We start from the raw sequence: 26,680 nt of genomic DNA on the forward strand, positions 1-26,680 counted from the left end.
CTCTGGCTTTTGGGGAAGTAAACCTGTTCTTCCCCTTCCAATGACTACTAGGCTACTTGTTTAGCTACCACGGAGCCAGGGAGAGGGAGTGGGAATAGAGCAAGTTAAAACACAACAACATTCACTGTTCTTACCATGATTCAGTCCTTTTCCTTGAATATACACTCCTAGGATTACTGCAAGCCTATGGTTAATTTTCAGAGTTCTGAAAAAGTTGAGTTTACTCATTTTTGCCTTTGTTCTCATTGCTTTTATGGAGAAGCAGATTTCTAGAGGTCCTTACCCTGCTTTTCCAAAAGTGCTTCTTAATATAAACTTAAGTTTATATACATACTTTGTTACAGAAAAATATGATAGAATAATCAATAAAAGACTTTCAAGCAGGACAATACTTGGTCTTAGAATCCAATTCTGGGTAAGAATTGAATAGAAATCAAGAAAAAACATAAAGTTTCTGACTATTATTTTTTTAAATAGCTAATAAATGGTTATCAAGTTACTATGATATTGGGATTCTCTTTAAATACATTTAAATCATGTCTACAATACACTGGAAATGGTATCCTCTGCATTTATTTAAACCTTTAAAAAATTGGGTGTAACAACATTAAATGTGCAAGAAGAACTGTGTTTTCAAATTCTTTTAGAAGTCACACAAGCAAAGAAGTTTGACTACCACTTTGAAATCAGCCTTCTGAAAATTACACTATGATTACATCATACACACGTTCAGGAAACTCAGAAACTCCCAGACTAAAGCCCCTAGTCCTCTGAGTATGTTCAAGGAGTTTCAAGATTAGGCCCTAGTCTGGCCTTCCCACCTGATCACCCACAAGGCCCAAAAGCAAAGCCTCTGCTTCAGCCTGGTCTCTCTCTGTGGCCGCAGTGCAGAAAACAGAGTAGAGGGAAAAGAGTGGACACAGACTGAGGGAGGCTAACTGTAGCCCCCCGTTGCCCCACACCACACCTCAAAATCACTACGGGTTTGCATATCATTTCTTGATTAACTGCTAAGTATTTTTTAAGTGAAAAATAAAAAGTTTTCTTAACTTTCTCAAATATTTTGAGAACTTTACTACATAAAAAAAGACACTCTTACATAAAGGGAAGTTGATATAAAAATATTTTGTCAACTTGTTTTAATTAGTATAGGAGCTACAAATAAGCTCACTTAAGCACATCTGTCTTAACCTCTGATTTAGTTTATCCTCCCTTATGTTATTTTAGTAGCTAAGACTGCTCCAAAGTGGGTAGCAAATCGAGTACACGGCGATTACATTCAATTAAACATGTTTTTATACTTTGAATAGGGTTTAAACACATGCTTTTACTCAGACAAGCCACTCTATACAAATAAACATGGAAGTTTTACATTAAAAAAAAAGAGATCTTCAAGTCTATTTAACGACTTGGGTTTTTAACATTCTCTCAATATATTGTTTATTCTCTTAGACCTATTCTTTCCTCACTTTCAATTAAAACCCACGGCCTGCCTAGCCTCAGGCTCAAACTAAATTGAAAGCTATAGGCTTCTACTGTACCTATTTTTTTATTTCTATTCTGGCTTTCACGTTCTGTTATTGGTAAAAAATCTGTATCAATAATGACTATAAAGTAGAAAATTCATTTTTCCTTTTCTAACAGAGGCCATGTCAAGATCCCAAAGGACAGAGACCCAAATATGCCTGGTTTAGGCTGAATATCAGAATGAAGATAATGGTTCCATAGTTTTCCAGAATGTTTCTTAAAAATACTGAAGTTCCACAGAATAGAAATAAGGCAATCTCTCCATTCATATTCTACAAACATCTCCTGAGACCATATGGGATCCTTTAGTGATCTGCCCAGGGTCATTCAGCTAGTAAGTGGCCTTCCCTCTTCCACTCTTACCCATAGCGCACACAGATCAATAAAGCACATAAAGCCACCTTATAAGAAGAGGCAGTGACCAACAAGCTTTGTGTAACCAGATCATAATAAGTAGTTCTATAATTTGGAATGGTGTCTTATTCAAAATTATAGCACTTACTGTGATCTGATGACCCAAAAGCTTATTCAAAATGTTCAATACTCATTTTAACACTCAGACTTACCTTAAAACTAGGTATAAGGAAACCCAAATTAAAGAAGCAAATGCTTAGGGGCGCCTGGGTGGCTCAGGGGGCACCTAGATGGCTCAGTCATTAAGTGTCTGCCTTCAGCTCAGGGCGTGATCCCGGGGTTCTGGGATCGAGCCCTGCATCGGGCTCCCTGCTCCATTGGGAGTCTATTTCTTCCTTTCCCACTCCCCCTGCTTGTGTTCCCTCTCTCACTGGCTGTCTCTCTCTCTCTGTCAAATAAATAAAATCTTTAAAAAAAAAGAAGCAAGTGCTTAAACCCAATTATGATATAAAGGTTTCCTGACCCCATCTTTGCACTCCTTAAAAACAAAGATAGAGAGGGGCGCCAGGGTGACTCAGTCAGTTAAGCATCCGACTCTTGATTTCAGCTCAGGTCATGATCTCAGGGTCCTGGGATCAAGCCCCAGGTCAGGCTCTGAACCTGGCAGGGAGTCTACTTAAGGAGTCTCTCTCCTTCTGCCTTTGCCCCTCCCCCTCGCTCATGGCCATCTAAGATAAATAAATCTTTAAAAAAAAAAAAAAAGATAGACAATGGGATAAATCTACACTAGCTAACAGAATTGATAAACTCAAAAAAAAAAAAATGTCATGAGCAAAGGCTTACATTGCCATTAATGAATAAAGCAATTTTCCTTAGAAAGAACATAAAGAAACACATCATTCTATCAGTATGGAGACTACTGAACTAGGCAGCAGAAAAACCACATGGACAATGAGAAAAAGCAGCTCAGCCTGTCTTGCCTGAACCCTGTTTGGGTCAACAGACTGGGTCAACATTATCGACTCTCGAGATTATTTAAGACTAGTATATTTAAATCAATAAAATCACAGTACACCGTAACAAAATTCATTTCCCTACCCTATCCATACCCCGAATTAAACTTAAGTCCTTATACTCCTTTGTTTTCCCTGTGCCTTTTCTGCCCTGTTGAGCTCCCTGAAAAATACACTTTCTGCTCCCTTGCCTTCCCTTCAAAATAAACCTGGGAAAATGCTTTATGGCGATCCCTCCCAGCCTGGCAGTCACTCTGCTGCGATCCAAGGAGAAAAGACAAAGCTTTCGCCTGGGGGCCACAGTGGTCTATTTCTGAAATGCTGCATCAGCAACCAAGAAGAAAGTTACGGAATCTGTTGCAACAAGGGAAGACTTGTCAAAGGAGAGAACATGCCTAAGTCTTATACATACCTCAGTAAAAATAAAAACTAGACTCAAGAATCAGTCATGTCTATGTCCTGGTCCGGCATTTTACCACATATTCACACTCAACACAACCCGCTGTAATATGACTTGTTTTCAAGACTACTTTGTAAGATTTTCTACTGCTAAGGAAACTCAAAGTTATAGGCCCCCACTAAGATATTAAGCCAGTGATATCATTCTAACTAGACATTCATTCTTTTTCTAATTACTTCTGTGGGACAAAGATGTAATTTTATAGTATGGCCACACTCAAATACTCAAACTATTCATTACTAAACTAGTGGAAAAAAATAATACACCATTTATAAAGTTACCAAAAATATCTGGAAATTTTTTGCTATAGGAGAATTTGTCACAGTAAATAGGAGTCTATTGAAATATATAAATATATATAAATGTATATGATTATAAACTAAATGAATTCTAAATAGTATTTCTAATCTGTCAAGAGAAAAACATTTACAATTAATTCTTTAAAAATTCTTCCCAGTCATCTTTAGATCACATCTCATGGAAGATTAAAGTTATAAGGAAAACTGACTTAGTCCAAAGTCAAAAGTTTCAAATCTGAGTATCTCAAAGATGAAGTTTACAAAGTGTTTTTAAATCAACCAAACCTCAAGAAAAACAATCATTCAATATAAACATATTGACACATTTGCATGCATACATTAATACTTACACACACCAAGCATCATATGCCTATATAAGTTATTTTGATAAAATCCATACTATAGTTTGATATATCCAAAATTCTTCAATGTAATTTAAAATGCAAAATCTAGGGACACCTGGGTGGCTCAGTCACTTAAGCATCTGCCTTCGGCTCAGGTCATGATCTCAAGGTCCTGGGCTCAAGTCCCACACTGGGCCCCTTGCTCAGTGGGGAGTCTGTTTCTCCCTATGCCTGCTGCTCCCCCTGCTTGTGTTCGCTGTCTCTCTCTCTGACAAATAAATAAAATCTTTTAAAGAAAATAAAAATGCAAAATCTAAAAGGGAGGTAAGGAAACAAACGAAAGCCACATGTAAGCATTTCAAACGCTTTTACAGCAACACTTAAACTTCCACTCCTAGGACCCTAGAGGCAGGTAAAGAGCAAAAAGCAGAAAGGCCTGAGTGAATCAAGGCACAAACTAAGTGAGGCATAATTACAGATACGGGCGCACACACGTAAATCATGCAGCACAATAGCCAAAAGCAAAGCTTTGTTAATAAAATGGTTAAAATCATAGTGGAATTTGCTGTTATGATGAAACCTGGGGATAAGATGATTCACAGATCACAACAAAACAATCCCCAAGTCAGCTACCCTCACTTTGCTGAAAAGAACCCTGCCCAAGGCTTCACCACAGTCCTTCCTCATGGTGGGCTCAGAATGCCCTTGCAGAAACTCCTAAGAGCCCCTCCCTCAGGGAGCTGGACTTGCCCTGAGAACAGCAGGCAAGCACCGCAGATTTGCCCGAAAAATCTGCACAGCAGAGCTCCTAGACCTGAACGTGGAGAGAAACTACAGGCTTCCCCAATAAGTATTTCGGAAGAATAACATTTGCTGCGAACTCAAGCGGGGAAAGCCAAGGCCCGCCCTGGGTTCTTCAACAAATCAGAGTGTGCATTCGACTCAGTGGGAAGCAGCCACACTACCACAAAGGTAACTAAGAACCAAAAATTCACCCAGAAAACACTAAAACCCCCAAATCATGGCCCAACAATTTGCTTTTTCAAACAGCTCTATACTTTGTTTTGCAAAGAGTTGGTCACAAACAATATACCATATCATCTTTATTTTCTACAGATAACATTTGTGCTGAGGGGCACCTGGGTGGCTCTGACTCTTGATTTCAGCTCAGGTCATGATCTCGGGGTCTTGAGATCGCTCGCTCTCTTTTTCTCTCCCAAGTAAGTAAGTAAGTAAATAAATAAATAAATAAATAAAAACCTTTAAAAACAAAACATTCAGGCTGAGAAAAGTTCATTGGTCTTGCAAAATGCCAGCTCTCAAGTTATGACCTCTATCTGTCAAATCTCACACTCTTTAGAACAAGCAGTGAGTGGGAGAACCTCTTCCAAATGACACCCATTTGAGAAGCACAAGGGCTGACTAGATCATCATGATGCACGGGGTGCAAATAAACTTTGGTTCGGCTGAATGCTAGATCTTCGTTTTAGTAACATACAAATGTAATTGCAGTCCAAGTGCCACACTGAGAAAAATGAGAACTTTCTTGTGACTTGGCATTTAAGTGTGTTATCACGAAGAAGTTATGGGCAATTCAGCCTTAAGAGGACTGCGTCTGCAGCTTTATTCTTGAGAAGAGGTGATAAGTAACTAATGGACTTTTATCTACATGTTTCAAAGTCCTATTAAGCTAGAATAAAAACTGCAAGGGATTTTAGAAATGTGCAAGACGTGACAGGTGTTGAGGACTGCAGCCCAGCTGTCAAGTGGACAACAGAGGTCAGGCGAGTGGAGGGTCAAGGAAGGCAGCAGAAACGGTAACCAATTCTGTGAAAACAGAGCCTCGAAAATTAAATACTAAAAGGAAACAGAACCTTACTACCGTAAGAGCACTGCCGCACACTGATATCCATGGGGACCTCAATCATTAACCTTACGCCATGCCCACACTGCTCTTCCCGTGAAAACGGGCTCCTTTCCTCAAGCTCCTTGCCTTTCTCTACAGTTCTCTCCCTGTGTGGATGTTCTGTGATCATACAAAACCATAACATTTCTAACCAGCAAGGACACCTGAAATAAGGCAAAAGATAAACAATAAACCAGGGAAAATGTACATCAGAAAAGTATCCTGAATATAGAAAAACTTTGTGCAAATCAGTAAGAACACAAATATCCCACTAGTAATATGAACGAAAAGCACAAAGAGGAAAACACCACAAATGAGCAGTATACACACAAAGGCACTCGCTCACTGGCAATCCAACAAATGCAAGTAAAAATAACAATGAGATATAATTTTTCACCTATCTGATGGGTGGAGTTGAAAATGATCACATCAAAACCCATGCTGAGGACTGTGAAGAAAGGGGCACCCCATACAGGGCCAGCAGTCGTGCAAACAGCTCAGTCCTTTCTAGAGGGCAGTTTCGCAGTTTGTCTCGAAGCCTTAAAAACCACATGCCTTGGGTGCCTGGGTGTTTCAGTCAGTTAAGCGACTGTCTTCGGCTCAGGTCATGATCCCAGGGTCCTGGGATGGAGCCACATGGGGCTCCCTGCTCAGCATAGAGCCTTTTCTTCCCTCTCCATCTGCCTGCAGCTCCCCCTGCTCCTGCTTGTTGGTGCACGCTCTGTCTCTCTCTCCCTCACTCTGACGAATAAATAAAATCTTAAAAAAAAAAAAAAAAGCACATACCTCGTGATCCCACATGTAGGACTTTAGCCTAGAGAACTATGGTCCATTAAGAACAGGAAGTGTCAGTTCAAATGTTCACAACCTCCACAATTCCAAGACCAGGAAATCCTTCCATCAGAATGAGAAGGAATCAGATCAACATGAATGGAAAATGTATGAGCGAAGGGTTTCCTTGGTCAAGTGTTTTGTTTCACAAATTTAATTTCAGTTCAAGTACCCAAATGATAAGCATAAGGCCTTTGAAAAGTAATTTAAACGGCCCTATTGTTTCCTTGATGTTTTTATACTGCATTTAAGACCTCTACTTAAAAACGTGTTATTTATACACATGCACGGGTGTCAGTCAAGATGGGCCCAGTATCACACAGGTTCAACTGTGGCATCAGGGTCAGGCACATCTCTGTAACCCAAACATGCCTTTTCTGCAAAAAGGTAAAGAGCCCGGATCAGGAGCTTAGTGTCCTCATCCTCAAGCGCGGACTGCCAACTGCTGGGTGTGGCACCTGGCTCTTAGAAAGCACTCGATAAGGGGCAGTTGTGGTATCATCACTGTTCCGACTGCTGGAAGCAGCTGCTTCTCCTTTCTGTGGATTCTATGGGTTCTGCAGCCCCAACACACCCAGCACCCAGGAATCTTACCCAATTTGCTCCGGAAGCAAGACATTATCTGCACATCTAAAGCTAAATGCCTAATATAGTGGCACCACATCACAATGGGGCTAATGGTACTGCAACATGTCAGCACTGCCCACCACCTGGAGTACTTCTTGGAGCTGCCTCGTATGTTAGATGTACACATTTCTGCCTCTACCAGAGAAGGACACCTCCTATTTCTCAATGCCAGGCTCTCTCTCCACGGCTTCTGGCAGCACGGTGTGTGTTCAGTAACAACCATCACCCACCATCCTCGGCTCAGCCTCTCAGATTACAAACTGCACATGCTGCCAATCAAAAATAGCCAGAACTTGATTCTGTACATTCCCCAGTTTTCCATTTCTGCCCAGACACTGAGCTTTGTCAGGCATTGAGACATAACAAGTAATGTGTCACTTCAATTAGAAGCTGTATTATAATAGAGTTCTACTAAATGTTATACTGAAAAAACCACATTCAGGAGTGCTCATTTAGAAATCTTAAAGAGTCTGTGATTCAGTTTCAACATCAGTGTCAAAAGACTCTCCTGAGATGCTTTTATAACTTGAAAGGACATGATCTGAAGTATCATCAAACTTATGCTTATCCCTAGGGAAAAAAATCGACATTTTAAATCTGGCAAATAGCTTCCTTACTTATATGAGCAATTTGATACCCTGTTAACTTTTGCCTAAACTTATCATTTTTCTCAGTTTTATAAAGGCATATGCTTTAAGACCATCTATTTCTAATAAATTTCCAACAAAATAAAAAGAGAAATCCTGAATTATGACACCATCTTTTGCAATCTGACTGCCTGTAATTGCTATTACGGGGGTAATATGATTTGAACTGCAAAATATTTTGAAGAGATCAAGAATGTGCCACTGTAGCCTAAAAATTATTTTCAGCTGAAGGCATTTGAGTTCCTGAAATCTCTTATCTGCCTAAAAGCAGAGCCTCTCAAAGGAACTGACTTAAGTTCTCTCCTAGCAGCTATCAGGGAAGACTGACTCCTCATCACCAGAGGTAAGTCTCCACACCACACCTAAGCAGACATTGTCACAAAACTATCATCTCTCTCGTCTATTCTCTAAGGGCCCATTTATCTTTCCAGAAAGTTATTTCTTTTCCTATAGGTGCCCGTTTTCCTCTCCCCTTCTCTTAATAAGAAGTCATCTGTTTTCCTGTGTCTTTCTCCCCTCCCCTTCTCCTGTTACGGTGGTCTATAAGCCACAAATTCTAACCCAGCACTTTGAGTCACATTCCTATCCTGTGATTAAATCTGTCTTTGCTCTTGTTAATTTATCTTTTGTTGGCTTAATTTGCAGGCCCCAATTATTACACCTAAGAGGATGGAGGAAAATCTTTTACTCCTGACAATTTAAATCTACGGATTACGTTATATATACGAGTGTATATGAAAATCATGCTAACTTTATTAACTGCAGTCAAAGCAATTATATGATTAACATTTAATACTTCCTCTTTAAGTCTTCCTCTTTTCTTTAAACTTCCTCTGAATCTTTGTTTCTAACTCTTAGATTATTTTCAAGTATTATCCTCATAAGTATAATTTAGCAGAGAGAATTTGTTTCCCTTTTCTACTTCTAATAAATCGGGACATAGAATAATTAAGCATTAGAAACACTACTCTTTGCCATTTTATAAAAACACTGCAGCACAACTGAACTGAAACATCCTGTTGATTAAATAAAGCAAGTTGCTATTTCACCAACCACTGACAACTGGAAGCTTTCTAAAATATACAGAATTAAGACACACACACATATACACAAAGTTACTTTGTACAAAACAATGAGAGCCAACCGTAACCAGAGTTTGTTTTAAAACTGATCCAATGATGATAAAAATAGAATGACAAACCAAAAAAATCAATCCAACCTGGCACAAAGATACATGTACGCGTTCTACAGAGGTATGAAAAATAAACCATAGAGACAACTCTCCCTCCAGAGAAAACCCTTTCTGCCCAGATGGCCCCAACTACTCCCTTGGCAGTTGGTTCTCTTAAGTTAACCTCACTTAGCTAATCTCCCAGGGCTCAGAAAGCACAGGGACACTGGTGCCCACAATGAAGACTCTCCAGATGCTAGCAGCCTTGGGTGCTGTGGCACCCATGTGTCTGCTGCTTTACTGAAAAACCACAATCAAGGGTCCATGGCAGGTTGGGCCAATAATCCTTGACTAGCTGTATCAAAAGAAAAATTGCTAAAATACCATTCTATTGAAATTACAACTTCACCAGCTTGTCAACAACCTATGATGACAAACCAAGCTAAATGAACCTATGCCGTTTTGCAGGTGCAGTTGACCATATGCCTGCTTACAAACCTCAGGGATGGTCCTCTACTGGCTACAAAACATCCAGATTTGACTGTCTGGCCCCACTCCCTTTCTAGCCTCCTGTCCTACCACTGCACCTGAGACCAGTCACAAACTCCTGGCAGCAACCAGAACTTAAGACTCTTTCCCAACTCCCTCTGTTTGAAACATCCTCCCCTTGTTTTCAGAGCTAACTGCTTTTCTTCCTGTAAGACTCAGCTCAAATATCCCCTCCTCCAGGAAAACAAATCATTTTCTCCACTGGGCATCCATAGCACATTATCATGGCTCCTGGTGTTCACATGTCTCTGTCCCAACTTCACCATCAGCCTGTAGGAATGTAGATTCTGATGCCTTCAAGTACAATTCAACATTAAACTTCCAATCATAGAAGAGACAATAGGCACATAATAGATGTTTAGTAATGAGTGTGTACACAGATGAACAAAACAATGAATAAGCAAACAAACGAACACTCGAACTAATGAACTTTCCAGTTCTGGCCTGGAGAGAAGCGATATTAATATTAATATGTCAGTAATATTAAGCCCTGGCTGATCCCCAAAGAATACACTGAGCTCCCTACCTCCTTTCAGCTATTCTTCAACTCCACATGTTTATTTCACTTCTCCATATCATAATAATACAATCCCATCTTTTTTATTTTTAAGATTTATTTATTTGGTGGGGGGAAGGGTGGGAGGGAAGGGCAGACGGAGAGGGAGACAGAATCTCCAGCAGACTCCTCGCTGGCCGCGGAAACCGACACGAGACTCGATCTCACGATCCATGAGATCATGACCTGAGCCGAAATCAAGAGTCAGAGACTTAACTGGCTAAGCCACCACAATTCCCATCTTTAATCCAAATTTTTATCACCTCAGGAACTCTGGCTCTTTATTTTTAAGCTACCCTTGTGTAGTGTACCTGTAATAACCTACTTGTACTGGTTTCTATAAAGGCTCCCAAGTAGACCATAAGCCCCTTGGACCCAATTCTTTTGTCCTTGTAATCCCAGAGCCTAACGTAGTGCCTGACAAACAGCAGGCACTCAATACATGAGATGAATAAAAAATGAAGAAAGGAGGATATAACAATTTTCACATTTTACTTTTTACTTTTTTTCTTTTCTTTCTTTTTTTCTTTTCTGCTAAATCATCTGATTTTTCCAGGTAAACTACAGTCAGAAAGAGATGATGAGGGAAGAATAAATCACTTGTAATCAAATCAGTGCTTGAATAACAACCTGTATGAAATCAGATTTTCTTATATGAATATTCACAGACCCTTCACCACCATCTTATTGTCTCTTGGTCTCTGCTCTCAGTGCAGAATAGTTTAAAAAGTCTTGTAATTGAATGAAGTTGAACAAATCACAAAACTTATAAAGCTATTACTGATAGTGCCCATATCTGCCAGGCCCTGAGCCAAGATCTTTAATACAGTTTTTCTTCATCTTCAAAAACACCCTAAAGGGTTGTGTTTAGAAAATGGAGTCTGAGAAAGGTTACATAACTTGCACCAAAGTCACTTCGCTAGTAAACTGGGGCACCTAGGTTTTGCACCCACACCTGTTCAGACCACATACTTATTGACTAAAGCTTTAAAAATTTTAAGTCTTATTTCTTAAGATTAGAATAATGGTGCAGACAGAATTTCAAAAGCCTATGTTTTCATCTTCACTATTCCCAACTGCTAAAATACCATTCACCATTATTAGATATTTTATTGAATCCCTGTTAGGCACCAAATCACTAAAGAACACAGAAGTCCCCAAAAGATATAAATGCAGCTTTGGAAAGTCCCCTAAGTGTGGTAGCATCCGCTACTGGCTCTTGATTCTATTGGGGCCCTCTTATTGCTGAGACAGTCGGGGATACCAGCAATTCTCCAGCATGCCTTTAAAACTAAAACTAGAGACTAGCGAGGCTATGGGGAAAGGACACTCTGACCACAGCAGGGTCAAACTGCTACAACTTTTCTACAAGACAATCTGTCAGCATGTATTAAGTAATAAAAAAAAAATGCATATCTTTTGACATAGCAAGTCCAGCAAGTGCACAAGAATATGCATCAAAATGTTAACAATGGTGATCTAAGTGGTAGGATTATGTGCTTGACTAGAAAGTCAAAGAGAACTTCGCCTATCTTCTTTATCTTTTTTAATTCTTTTTCCACAATGGCCATTTTATTACTGGTAAAATAATGAAATAACAAAAAAATTTTAATTAAATCAATCCCTTAAAAATGCCAAAGAGCTCATGAGCAAAATCAATCAGAACAGATGTCTTTCCCCCCTAAAGTTTTCCTTTTGATGCCTTCAAGTTTTTTAAATTATTCATAGCTAAGCCTGGAGTGAATTCATAGGAGGATTAAGCTGCAAGAGACTTTCCAGTTTTATCTCCTGTTTTCAATTCTCTACAGAATGATATATATTCTTGGACTCACAGGAAAGCTGACATTGAAGGTTTAGTTTCTAGAATTTAAACTCAAGTCCTCTAACAAGTAAAGAAAGAATAAGGACTGTGCACAAAACTCCGTTAGCAGAACACAGAATAGTTCCTAAAAGTGCACAAGATGAATCTTTGATGGATGAGGCAATATTTTCTACCAGTACCCATTACAAAGGTGGATTTTAAAATACAAGGTCCAAAAGTAGGAGATATTTTTTAAAACCTGACAAAATTAACTTCTAAATAAGGCAAGAAGATGTCTTCCAGGATGACAACCACACTCAACATACCTTAGACCTGCAATAAGTATTCCTTGATTTGAAAATAAACAGCAGGCAAATACTCTTTTTTCTTCTGATGAATACAGATAATTTAAATGTAGTAAGAATTCAAGTAAACACCTAAAAACAGAAACTACTTAAAATATACTACAAACCTGGGGTTATACAAAATGCGTTCACTGGCCTAAATATGCAGAAAGGCACAAATCTTGTCTATAGAGAGCAACTGATGTTACAAAAACCTATTTGTAAAGATGTATGGAATTCGGAACACATTTCCCATCAAAACAATGTCACACTGGTAGTGAACTCCCAGCCTGATCCATAAAGGGTAGTGAGAACTATTTGTCCCACACCTGTGTCTTAAGTGAATGGCACTAGTCGTCTAAATGAAGAAAAAGATGATGCTAGGGGAATTAAAAGGGCTCTCCTACCCTCAGAGCAGAAAGCTCTCAGCTGAATCCCTCTCCACAGAGGCTCTCCAGCTGAGTTGCCACTCCCCAGGTCATACCCTCTTTCTGGGGGCAGCCCATGTCCAAATGACCAGTCAATGAGGGAGGGCGAGTTTAAAGGCCCTGCCTCCATGCCTCAGCATGAGATAACTCTGCAGGACCATTCCAGTTCCAGAGGTCCCAGTTGTAACTGCACAGCAGTTCAATTCCTCCCTCTGCTCAATCCTGCTTCCCTAACTGCCCAGCTAGCACATTTCCAGTAAAACTCCTACACGTAAAATCTGTTTCAAAGGCTATTTCCAGAATCTGAGACAAATAACACTTAGTAAGCTCATATTGTAAGTCAAGCACTGTATATGTATATATAACATATAAGTAATATGTCTGTAATATATGTGATAGATCTTACTGTATATGTATGGACAGGTACTATAATTCCATTTTAAATATGCAGAAACTGAGTCTCAGAAAAGTCACATGACTTGCCCAAGATCATACAGCAAGTAATTTGAGGAGACAGATGGGAATCTACACGTACCAAATGCACAACTATCCACTATGTAAACCAGCTCCATTTACTATAAAGTGTTGCTGAATGGATTAAAGGCAGATTCAGCTACCCAGGGGCTCTGGCGGCAGTCAGGAATGAGTGGAGTGGTGAACCACGGTCATCCATAAAACAGAAATTAATAAAAGAACTTGGGAACCAGGCCCACTGAAAACTAGATACTATGATCAAGGGTTCATATATTTTTAGGCCTTAAGGAAAAAAGCAGTAGCCTAATGGAACCAGAATTCCAGAATGAAACTGTATAGTTATAATCTACGGCATGATCACTAGATCCTAAAAATAATGATTGGCAAATCTTGTCCACCTACAATCAAAATGCTACAATATGTGCACAGATGTTTACTATGTAGGAATAGGACGGCACTTCACCTTTTACTCCAATTCCTACAAAAAGCTTCATAAGCCAGTATCTAAAAGTGTACTAATAAACTTCTTATTAGGTGTACAAAGTCCTTACAATTAATATTCATCTTACCCAAAATGCACAAGTGCAACCAGTTCAACTTTTTCACCTACGACCACAACATGGCTTCCCCAGCTTTCCCTAACTAGCAGTCTTCTTTTATAGAATAAGCAGCTATTTATACCTACTGACAAACAGCGAACAACTAAGAACTAATATTACTCTTCCCTGGTGGCCATAATGCCCAAGAACTACAAGACATAAAACAATTCCATAAACTCCAAACAAGTACAAACTGCCACTACTATTAACTTCATGAGACTGGCATGCTTGCAGATGTAAATCATAACTGAGTTGTACAGTGAGAACAAACCCTTTAAAAGTTTAACAGAATTCCAATTTATTACATCCTTAGAATTGTTTGATTTGTAATATTCATAATCACAAAATCTAATGTCACAGTTAAGTAAAAAAAAATTGAAATATACTTAGAAATACTATACTGGTCCAACTGATGTCATTCTAAAATTCAAAAATAATTGGACCTTATCAGTTGATCCTTGAGAGTTTGTGTATCTGTTGTCCCTTCCTTTAAAATTCACCCATGCCACCTCTCCCACCCCAACATTATAAAGCACAGCTTTAAATGGAAAAAAAGAAAAGAAAAAAGCACTTGTAATTCCCTTACTTATAAATTTTGTACACAGGAGGCCTTAGCATCCATGTTCAGTTATCAACTGCAGTGAGAAGTTCTTCAAATTCAGGTGGATCATTTACTGAGACTTCATACCATGTCAGAACCAAATGTGGCATCATAAAATATAGCTCACTGATCAAAGTTTATACCTTCTCTAACCTAACCATGGCAATATTTGGCCCATTTCTTCCCTTTTTCCCCATTCATTTCATAAAATAAGCTCCAAATCAGAAATACACAGCTTCATACAGACATATACAGAACTACTAAATATACCTGAGTTTTGCCATTTCAGAGTAAAGTAATAATAGGGACATCATAACCAGCCTGAAGTTTACAAAGGGGGAGGTATCACCAGCCTAAGAAAAAAATTTCTTTATAGCACCTTAAAGTTATCTAATCTTTTTTAAAGATTTATTTTATTTATTTTAATTCAATTAATTAACACAGAGTGTATTACTAGTTTCAGAGGTAGAGTTCAGGGAAAGTGATCTAATCTTTTGGAGAAAAAGGAAACAGCCAACTTGAAGCTTCCATACAGACAAAAAATAAAAGGGTAAGCCAGACCACCACCAGAACTGGAATGCAAGATCATGAGGACCAGGATGTCCTCTCTTGATTACCACTGTACCCTTTACTACTCAGCACAGTAGTAGTAACATTGTAAGTGCTTAATAATTTTGAAGGAGTGAATGGCAGCTATCATTCATTGATCACTTTTTTTGAGGAACCTTACTAAGCATGTTAGAAATGTAACAAGATTTTAAAATAAGAACTGCGAACTGGGCAAGAAAGTGATACTCCTAGCCTCACAATAACCCTATGAGGGAACCAATGCAATATATATAATTTTTTTTCAATTTTAAAGGCGAGGAAATCAAGTCTGAGAAAAACCAACCTTCCCAAGAAGGCAGAGCTCTAAATGGCTGAGCCACAAGCCTGTCTTCCTTTCCCTCTGCCACATCAACACCAAAAAGAAGTTAGAGCTTGGGAAACAAAAGAACATGGAGAAGACGGCATAGCCGAAAACTGTATTATCACACATTCAAAACCAGGATGTCTGTTTCTGGAAAAAAGAAAAATCTTCCTACTTCAATATTGTAGAGACACAGCCAAGGTGGCCTATGGTTCTGTTCTTAACAGGCTACACTTCAATCTTCTATCTTCAGAGCACTGTGGGGTTCTTCTAAGCACAGGTGCCCGTTTAAAAAGTGACTGATCTGCATAAAGAATGGCTTCAAAAGCTGAAAAGCTACAAGTTAACAGCCAGATAAAAAGATCCTCATCTCCCTTCATTAAATTATACCTCTATTCCCTTCCCTGAAAAACTGCCTGACCAGAGGAATGCAAAGAACTGTCCAAGTAAGAAAAAAGTGCCCAGCATCCTGTTACGAAAACCATGTCTCTGTAGTGACAACGGCAATCCTGTCACATCTTCACTATTCCCTAAGTGCCCCCCCCCGAGGTGCATTCAGGCACTACCTAAGATTAGTAGGCTTCCTTCTAAAACTGTGAAACAGAATCATATAGAGGATGATTTTTTTTTAACTCCGGTCTGAGAACGGAAGTCAAGTTCAGATTCTCTTCCTTCCTCAAGCGAGCAAGAGAATTAAAGAGCGCGCGCGCGCAAAAGCACACACACACACACACACACACACACACACATACACACGCCCTATAGTAAAAATGTCTCGGGGCCTCTTCACCTGTGGCAACTGCCGCAGCAAGCCTGGATTTGCTGGGATTTAAGGCTCTTCCTCACTCGGGAGGAAAGACGGGGGGGGGGGGGTGAGAGGGACACAGGGAAGAATGAACTGGTGTCTAAGTTTCCGATGGGATCATTCTTTTTCAACTTGGGCAGCTCTTTCCTTCCCCCCTTCCCCCACGGCCCGGGGCACACACTCGGCCCCGCCAGCACGGGCAGGGCCCTAGGGAAGCTCGGCCGCCGCCTAGCACCCGGGGGCCCCTCGGAGTCGGAGACGCAACCCACTCCGGGCACGCGACCCGGGAGCGGCGCAGACCCCAGGAAGGGGCCGCGGAGCCGTCGTCCCCGCCAGGCGTGGGGACCGGGAAGGGGCTGCCGCCGCGGGGCGGAGAGGCGGGGTGAGCACTTCCTGACTCTCGCATTGTCCACGCACAGCCCGCGCCGCCCCAAGCCCCGCCACCGCGCCGTCCCCGTCGGGGAGGAAGTTGGCGCTCGCCCCGCCAGCCCCGTCTTACCGTTCTTGGCGTCGCCCGCGGCTGCAGCCCCCGCGGCGGCCGCGGCGTTGGCGGCGCCAGTCCCCGCGCCTCCGGTGCCCGCCGCGCCCCCGGTGCCCGGCACTCCCGCCGCCGCCGCTCCGCAGCCGGCCGCCGCCGCCAGGCCCCCCCCGGCCGCCGCGCCCGCCGCGCCCGCCGCTGCCAGGGCCCCGGCTCCATTTTCCTGCTCGTCCCCGCTGCTGTTGGCGCGCTTGTTTTTGCGGCCGCCTTTGCTGTTTTTGGGGTTGGGCATCTCGCGAGCGTCCAGGTGCCCGGCGTCAGCGAAGGCGGCTCCCCGCCGCACGGCCGCTCCCGGCCCGCGCGGAGCGGGCTCCGGGAGCGAGAGAATAGAGGGCGCGGGCCGGCGGCTCCTTCGGCGCCCGTCTAGCCGCGCGGCCCGCGCCGCGCCATCCCGGCCGCCGCGCCCTCTCCGGCTTCCTGGAGCCGGCGCTCGGCCACCCGAGGCTCGCAGCCGCGCGAGCGCCGCGGGCTCGGGACGCGAGCGAGGCGCTCCCGAGCCGGAGGGAAAAGGCGGGTCTCCGGCTTGTTTTGATTCGGCTTCGCTGACACGCTCTGGCCCCGCCCCCGCCCGTGACGACACTGGGGATTCGGCCTGGCCGCGCCCACCGGGTGACCTCACGGCGGACTGATCCGCCCGCGTGACGTCACGCCCGCGCTGAGCCGGCCACTTTCGAGTGACGTCATCCTGGCGCACTCACCGCGGGCCTGCGGAGCTACTGGGCATCTGCGGAGCGGGCTTCGTGAAGTGGGCCCCCTAAGCCAATCTGGTGGCATCTCAAGTAATTATTCGGTGGCCTCCTGACCTTGTGGTTGAAGCTTAGAACAATATGGTCTGGAAAAACGGGCGGGTGACTAGAACAAGAAGTGAAAACAAAGAATTTCGGGTTAATAATCCATCAAAACACCTTACCCTTCAAGATCAGTTTTAGGTTCAGTAATTACAGAGATAAGATTGAGTTCCCAGACAATGGGAATGAACAGCAGGGTGCCTGAATGAGAAGCCGGCACGGTGTTGTGGTGAAAGTAGTTCATACAAACAGGACGCACCATCCAGGGATAAAACTAAATGTTGCCTGTGATCACGAAGCAGGTGGGGGGAAGACCCAACCCCCATGGATAGGGCTGAGCTGCCCTGAAAGAGAGATGGCTGCGTTGTGAGCAGGCTAAGATTAGAACGTGACACCTGTGAAGAGAGGCAATGGCATGAGGGCAGGAGACAGACCCCTCGGGAGAGTTTTACATTGGTTCCCATTTCTGCAATTAAACTGTCTTTTTACAGACCAGCTCCTTCCGAAACCTCAGGTCCCAGATCAAACACACTTCCTTCAGGATGTTGTAACAGAAACACCCTCCCTTAGGAGCTATCAGAAGTATCACTGTTTGTCTCATCCATCTCTCATTAAGTTGTCAATGTACATGTTTACTTATTCCCTATCTCCTTCTCACTCACATGAAAGCTCCATAGGTAGTAGATTTTATCAGTCTTGGGCACCTCAGGGAACAACAGCTAGCTTGTATTTGTTGAGTGTATAAATTAGTTTCTTTTCCCCGTGAACTAAGGAGGAAAAATATTTTAGCTGACAATTTACAGTTTTCCCCTCCTATAGTGTACTCTTCTTTAATTAACCCAGCTCTTCAGTAAAGGCTCATTGGCTGTATTGCAAAGCATAAAGAGACAGAAAGGGAAGCACAGGGAAGAGAACCCTCCCCATGCTCCTCGCCTAACGGAGGGTTTCTGACTGGGAGCAGAGTCCATAGCAGAGCTTGGAGCTACAGGGAGGATGGCTGGATACTCAGGAGCAATTGCTGGTTGGACTTTTCAGCAGGAAAATGATGAACCATTTAATTCCCTAGTATATATTGATGGTTACATTAGATAGATAGATATTTTGTGCCTATATTTTCACATCTATTTCTACCCCACCCTGACTTCCTCTAAGCACTGGAAGAGCAGGGATTGAATCTATCTTTCTACCTAACTCTGCAGAGTCTAGCAGAAAGACTGACCCACAGCAAGTGGTCAGTAAAAATCTGTTGAGTGGGGGATGCCTAATGCACTCTTCTTCTGGCTACATCTTTCTGAACCTTGAAGTCTCAACTAAATCATCAATTCTCTAGGAAGTCTCCTCTGATAGCCCAAGGGTAGATTTGCCCCCTGTGCTCCCTGTACCTTCCCCCACTAAAACAGCTTCCACACAAAGGAGTTGAAAATGCCTGTTTACTCATCTGTCTGGACCCTTACTGGACTACCACCCCTGTGACGGCAGAAACTGTGTCTATCTTAGTCATCGCTGTATCCTTGGTGCCTAGCACAGTGCATGGTACACAGTAAGTATTTATTAAATGCATGACAAGTACATGAATAAATGAATGCACAAATGCTTTGAAGGTATATGCAGCAGGATTTGGTCACCACCTGGACCTGTGAAGTCAAAAAATTCTGAAAATTGGAGGAAATGCTGCCGGTGGTTAATTAAATGGAGACTTCAGGGGGAGGACAGAGGAGCTGGGGATGAAGATAATGAGTTAATGTGGCCAGTTCCGACTTAGCTTAATTTCATTACTGGGATCCTTCACTAGAGGCGGCTGAGAGATCTCGCAGTATTTTGGTGACCTTGGCTTTGGCCTTGCTTTTTTTTTTATCTTTTTTTTTTCTTGAGTGGTGCGAATGAAGAAGTTCTATGTTAGAATACAAGAAAATTGAGATAACCATTTTCTTGAATAAGCACATTGCTGTCATGCCATATTGGATCAGAGTGAGTATGCATGTACCCTGCAGACAGATATTCACACCAGCTGCCTCCCACCTCAACATAACTGAGACTTAAGAATTGGAAGCTTTCCCACAAATATCATAATTGGCTCAAAGCACACAGTCATCCAGCCAGTTGTTGTTCTTGTTCATTGTGTAAGCCACCTCCTTCTCATTCAAACTAAAACAAAATCAAAAGGAGGAAGGAGAAGCTGGGCCACTTCTTCCATGCTTAACCTTGCTCATCTATTTTTAGCCTTAGTCAAATTTGATGCAGAGGCAGTGGTTCCAATTTTATTGCTGAAAAAAAAAGAGTACTAAAATCAAGATATTAGAAATAAAATTTAGATAAGGTTAAGGACTCCATTTCCTACTTCCATACAACATATGGAATTTCCTTGGAATCCTAACCCTTTTATCTTTGCCTTTTCACATCATTTCTGAAGGAGAGAGAAAGGGAGAAAGCCTGTCTAATGAGCAAAAGATGGATGGTGACACAAAGCCCTCCCCTAAGATGCTTCCAGAAGGAAATATGAAGAGCTCTAGGAAACCATGGGAGTCACTATGCTCTGTACATCCACACCTGGCTTCCCATTCTTTAATTTCTCTGATCAACCCGTGCTCTCTGAAATAAATTTCAAAAAATGTATACCTATACCCAAGGTTTCCTTCCCCCAAACTTCATCACCCACTTCATACCCAGGCGTTTGCAAAACTGAGTAAAACAGGGGCGCCTGGGTGGCTCAGTCGTTAAGCGTCTGCCTTCGGCTCAGGGTGTGATCCCGGAGTTCTGGGATCGAGCCCCACATCGGGCTCCTCTGCTGGGAGCCTGCTTCTTCCTCTCCTACTCCCCCTGCTTGTGTTCCCTCTCTCGCTGGCTGTCTCTCTGTGAAATAAATAAATAAAATCTTAAAAAAAAAAAAAAAACAAAACTGAGTAAAGCACAGCAACAATCCAGGTCATCAAAGGTAAACAATTTATACCCTTGAGAAAAGGGACAAGCCATTCTTCAGGGCTGGATCAGAATAAGTGGTCATTGTTTCAGTGTTCTAGTTCTGTTTGCATTTTTGCTTGATATGTGTACCTGTCTTCTAAACTCTTGAGATCAACTAAGTCCTTTGAGCCAGAATTAGCCTGATCTGTTAAAGTCACTTTAAGTAAATACACTCTTGAACTATGCCTATTATCTCTATGTACCAGTTTCTCCTAGAAATAGCCTCTCCTATGCCCAGAGGTTTACTTTGAGGAATAGCAATAATTGTGATTATAAAGAATTTTGACAAAAGGGAATACTAATGCAAATAATGGTATGAATTATTAAATGCTGTAGATCTGCTCTCCTATTAAACTATTCCCAATTATCAATATTAATATTTTCTCAAATAGGTATCATCATAATCTGTTTTCAGGCCTTTATTTTGACTTTTATATTATTTCCATAATCTACAAAGCTGTCATATAAAAAATCAGAATTCTGTTCTTCAGTGACCCCTGAACTTCCTGCTTACTCTAACCTCTGTGCCTTCTTTGCTCATACTGTTGTCTGACCTCAGCATCAACACAGACATGGACCCCAATAATTGAAATAGGACACTTCTTTCAAGAGATATATCAATTATCTTTTCCAAGACAGACATCTCTGGACTCATAACATTCAATACTCTTTTACTTTTACCTCTGTGTGCTCACCACATGGCTATACCAATGTTTTCCAAACTGTGGGTCATATTCTCTTAGCAGGTCATGAGATCAGCTTAGAGGGTTTCCACCAGCATTTTTTGAAAACTGGAAGAGAAGAGAAAGTATCAGAATGCATTCCATATAGAAATTAAGTATTATTTTGTAAAACATTATTTTTGTAAAATTTAGTTTGCACACACACGCACACACAAATATATATATACATACAGAGTCATGTTGTATAGTCCATTTCTCATTGTGGTTGCAAGCCAAAAATATCTGGAAGCCACTTGCCATACCATACCATGAAGTATTTGATTTATCTGGGCTGTCTTTCCACGGTTTTCTCACCGCAGGGAGAGCATTTTCTCTCTCCAAGTATATATTAAATTCTGCAAAGACAGGCATCATATCTTTTATCTTTTATATTTCTTTCAGTGAAGCTACCATCAAGAGTGTTTTGCTTACATGTTCCATACATACTATATATTGAGTTTTGGTGTAAAAACACACCAAACTCAAAAGCCTGGGGAAGAGGAGGAGTGTGCAACAGAATAACAAACACAAAGGGAACAGATAAAAATCAATTAGTAGCCTAAAAACAAAGAAAACAAAAAAGATGGGTAAGTTGTATTTTGTTTTGGTTCCTTTCATTTTGGAAGGGGAGTGGTCCCCTCAGATCCCCAGAAGATAGAGGGATTAACCGAGGCTAAATTGTCAAAGAAGCCTTCATGGGGAAGCCATGAAGATCAGTCTTATAAAAGGGCATGAAAGCAGGAGCACCTGGCTGGTTCAGTTGGAAGAGCATGTGACTCTTGATCTCAGGAGTCATGAGTTTGAGACCCACGTTGGGTATAGAGATTACTAAAAAAATAAATAAATAATCTTTAAAAGTTAATTAATTAGTAATAAACAAGAATGAGTACAGAGCCTACAGAGGGAAGTGAGGAAGCCATAGAGACTCTGGTGTTTGTTGGGTAGAGTTGGAAAGCGGATCACAGTGGGCCCAGTACAGCAATGGACACACAGTTGATTATAGTCCAGACCTGGTACAGAACATAACTGGTACAGAAGCTAGAACTAACCCTCCATCTCTCCCTTGCTTTCTTTTTCCTGATAGTACTTACTTACTATCATACATATTTTTAATTTTTATTACAATATGGTATATTTTATTTTTAGTTTATTTACTTTGTTACTTTCTGTCTTTCCTCACTAGAATGGAAGTTTCAAGAGAGTGAGGATTTCCCCGTGGAATCCTCAGTGCAGGGGCCCCTGGCGGGCTCAGTTGGTGGAGCATAAGACTGTTGATCTCATGGTTGTGAGTTCAAGCCCCATGTTGGACGTGGGGATTACTTAAAAATAAAATCTTAAAAAAAAAAAAAAAAGTATCCTTAGTGTCTAAATCAGCACCTAGCATATAGTAAGTGTTTCACACATATCTGGAATTAAAGAACACATAGAAGAACACCTAAAAGAAATAATCCAAACCAGACCTAAAAAAAAAAAAAAGAAACTTTCTAAACTTTCTAAACCCACATTACTATGCTGTTGGCAGACATAACATCCTTCCCCACTAGCTAAAATATTTAAACCAAAACAGGTGTCTCTTTTTCAAGGCCATCTTTTACAGCAAGGAGCCAATTCATAGCAGTATCTTCTTCAGCAATCACAGTGGCCAGGCAACTATCAACTTCTACACCTTGTATTTCTGATATCTCCTCTGGAAGTAGCACTGAAAATTCAGATATGTATCACCTAGATTTCATCTTCAGGATCCTCCATGCTTTTTCCCAATTAAATCAGTATTTTTCTATGCTGCCAGTCCAAAGCACAATTTAACCACAGTGCGTTAGTCCTTCTTTTGGCTGTCTGCAAGGTTTGACTTGGATAATACAACACTGGCCCTCTCTAAATACCTCTTTTAATTCTGCACTAATTATCTATCGCTGCCTAACAAATTACCCTGCAATCTAGCAGCTCAGAACAACACACATGTATTATCTCACAGTTTCTGTGTCAGGAATCTAGGCATGGCTTAGCTGGGTCCTCAGGCTCAGGCTCTCTCATAAGACTGCAGTCATGTCGAAACTCGGCTCAGGGAGAATCCATTTCCAGACTCACTCCTGAGGTTGTTGGCAGGATTCAGTTCCTCAGGGTAGCTGGCCAGAGGCCTCCCTCAGTTCCTTAAAATATGAACCTCTGCATAGAGCAGCTGGCTTCATCCAAGTGAACAAGAGAAGGGTAAGCAAGACAGAAGCCTGTCTTGTTTGTAACCTAATCTCAGAAGCAAGAAGCAAGTCACCAGGTTCAGCCCCCACTCAAAGGGAGGGGATTTTACAAGGGCATAAATACCAGGGGATGGGGATCAGTGAAAACCATCTTAGAAGCTGTCTACCACAACTAGGTTAATATATTGCTTGCAATCCAAATTCTAATTCCTAAGGGCTTCAAATTTAGTTTATAAGAAAAGGGTGGATTGTGGTAATCATTTCATAATATATACATGTGTCAAAACATTGGTCTTTGTACACTGTAAATATATGCAATTTTTATTTGCTAATAAGACAAGAAGAGAGAAAAGGTATGAACTTATTCTGGTTCTTCCTTTCTAAATTACTGTTTCAACTAATTAATCTTTGATGATCTTGGATGAGTCAATTTCATGAATCTAAAATAACTTCTGCAAAATAATCTTTATTTAAACTGTTTCAGTCCTCTGTAGTCAAAATACTATTGATGTATGGAACGAGCCCAACATTATAGTAGGACTGAGGGCTGGCTTTACAAACACCTATTTTTTAAGTGCTAAGGCTGCACTCTGCCTGTTTGTTGAGTTAATTTTGATTGAACTTGAATAGAATTCTTTCAAGATTCCTCCTCCTCCTTTATTTCCACTTAGAACAAGTTCTACCAAGAGTGCCCTGAAGAATACTAGTTATGTAAGACATGCCTCTATTTCTGTGGTTAAATAAGTCTAGGAAACACTGTAAACTTTATTAGTCATAATATACATGACTATAGTCAAGACCCTAAAAAATCCAGCAATAAAGAAACCTGCCTACTCTCAACATAGAATTTCCCAAGCTTATACAACCTATAGATCCTTTTACATGAAATACCCGTTAACATCCTGTGAAACTAGAGTTCTGCTAAATACCTTTTTTTGGAATATAGTGCCTTAGAGCAAAAAATACCTACTTCTATCTTTAGCATTCAGGTGAGTTGATGCATTGGCGAAAATTCAAGTGAGAAGATAGGCACTGGATCCTTCTTATAAACAACCAGTGCTTTAGAAAATGTCTTGAGAAATATCTTTAAAACTCTATAATCTCCAATAGTTATAATGATATAAATGCAATGAGTACTAATGTAAAACAGTTGACTATTCACAATACTGCTTCCGTTTTCAGAAACATCAATAATGTCATCATTGTTCCATCAAAAAACAAAAATTTATGTCAACAATCTAGTAAGGACTACTTTTTTTTTTAATGGAAAGACATCATTACCAATATTCTAACCAGAGAAGCAACTTCCAACTTTTGTTATGAATCTTTGATCTAACAAATACTGTATAATCTAGAAATACATTGCTTTGTCCGTATATGATGCGGTTCTTTTCTTTATCATCATGTAAATAATCTGTTTCACCTCTGGTCTAGTAATAAGGGCTGTTATGTCTGTTTCTGGAGTCAATTTTGATTGATGTTCGATAGAATTCTCTCTCAAGATTTCCCTTCCTTCTGCAGGATATTCATACTGAATCCTTGAATGCAAATATGCTACTGCATGGATTAAAGATGGCCACAAGTTGGTTACTTCTCTCTCCAACATGTGGAGTCTATTTTCCCTCCCCTTGAATCTGATCTGGCCTTGGGACTTGCTTTGATCAACTAGAAATACAGCAAAAGTCATGTTGCTTTGGTTCCCATGCCTTTAGCTTTTGCTCTTACTCTCTTAAAGCCAGCCATCATGCTGTGGAAGACCTTGAGCTAGAATGGAATGATGACAGGCCATTCGGAGGAGATGGCAAAGACTCTCTCTTTGACCCAAAATTGCATCAGGCTCCTCTGGGTCCTTTTTTTGAAGAGATCCTAACCCTTGGCTCTGTCCTTGGTCTGCTCACTCCCAGGTTAGCAAAACTCCTGCTGAGTCAGTCTATTGAAAATACCCCCTTCTTGATACCTGATCACCCTCAATATGTTATCACCCTGGCCGGCCTTCAGCAAGAATCCTGTCGAGTCAGTTTAGCCAGGGTCTCCCTAACCCTGATGCTTCCTCTTGGTGATTTTTCCATCCACTGACCCCCAACCCTGCTCCTTGGCTTTAAATTCCCACTTTTCCTTGTTGTATTCAAAGTTGAGCCTAATCTCCCTCCCTTACTACAAACTCCATTGTAGTGGTCCCCCTGAATAAAGTCTGTGTTATCATCTTTAACAAGTATTGTGAACAAATATCTTTTTAACAAAGGATCCTAGACATCAAGAAGATGAGAACTGTCAACCTAAGGAGGCAATAATTAAGCCAGAGCATTTTTTTGGGATCAAAGAATTGCAATTCAGGGTACACAGATTTGGGTAGCAAACCAAATAATGTCCCACTCGGGAACAAAAGTCAGGAGTTTTTAAAGCAAAAAGGGAATGCTTGTATACATCATTCACAAAAAATTTTTGATTGGTGTTGGCAGTAGAAAGCTAACCTTGACTGAATATAATTGGTTGCTAAGGATATCACTATGCAAAAATCTCTTACTGTAGCAAGTTGCAGGTGTTCTGACAGAGTCCTTGGAATATTTGCAGTTTGGCCCAGTTCAAAAGTTCATGCTTCCACCAGTGAGGACAGGCATAGGGCCCACCCCCTTAATAGCCTCCTAACTCCATTTTAAAACCCCTTGACATAAGCAACTCCATTCAATTTTACCACTCCCGGGAGCCATCTTTGATGTTTCAACCTCAGTCAAGCTCCTAGCACAGTGATTCTCAGCCTGTGCTATTATGCCCCTAGGGACATTTTTGGTCGTCACTATTAGCATTTGCTAGGCAGAAGCCAAGGATGCTGCTAAAATCCTACAAAGCACAGGACAGCTTCCACGAGAAATAATTCTCTAGACCCAAATGTAGTGAGAAGGTAGAGAAATCCTATTCCAGCCGAATGCAGCCATATGAGTCACCATAGCTTCACCATGTGGAGCAGATTGCCCAGATGAGCCCAGCCAATCCACAGAATTGCGAGAAATAATACATAGCTGCTGTTTTAAGCAACTATTGGGGTAGTTTCAACGGTGTGCTATTGTTAAACCACTGAAGGGGGCGGAAGAAGGGAGCCCGTGGACTGAATACTCCTACCATGGCCAATTTTAGGCTACCAAGATGAGCCACTGCCCTCAAGCCTGGAAAGAGGTGTGCATAGTCAGCTCTGTGAGCCGGTGGGACTTGTTCGCCCTGCAATAGAAAATTGAGAC

General features: G+C 41.3%; 1 protein-coding gene across 2 annotated transcripts in view; it reads right to left on the reverse strand.

Annotated features, from left to right (window-relative positions):
- Positions 1-23,365, reverse strand: part of HECA (hdc homolog, cell cycle regulator) — a 52,400-nt gene extending 29,035 nt beyond the window's left edge. The window contains exons 1-4 of one of the 2 annotated variants that reach the window (XM_048226024.2): positions 23,226-23,365; positions 21,445-21,608; positions 21,212-21,321; positions 17,483-17,636 (exon numbers count right to left, since the gene is read on the reverse strand). In XM_048226024.2, the coding sequence (XP_048081981.1) occupies positions 17,483-17,558 (76 nt within the window). In that variant the 5' untranslated portion in view covers positions 17,559-17,636; positions 21,212-21,321; positions 21,445-21,608; positions 23,226-23,365. Of the gene's footprint in view, positions 1-16,745; positions 17,283-17,482; positions 17,637-21,211; positions 21,322-21,444; positions 21,609-23,225 lie in introns of those variants that run through there. The other variant, XM_048226023.2, reaches the window with a different exon arrangement.
- Between the last annotated feature and the right edge of the window lie 3,315 nt (positions 23,366-26,680).

This window comes from Ursus arctos, unplaced genomic scaffold (assembly GCF_023065955.2).
Source record: "Ursus arctos isolate Adak ecotype North America unplaced genomic scaffold, UrsArc2.0 scaffold_13, whole genome shotgun sequence".
NCBI lineage: Eukaryota > Metazoa > Chordata > Mammalia > Carnivora > Ursidae > Ursus > Ursus arctos.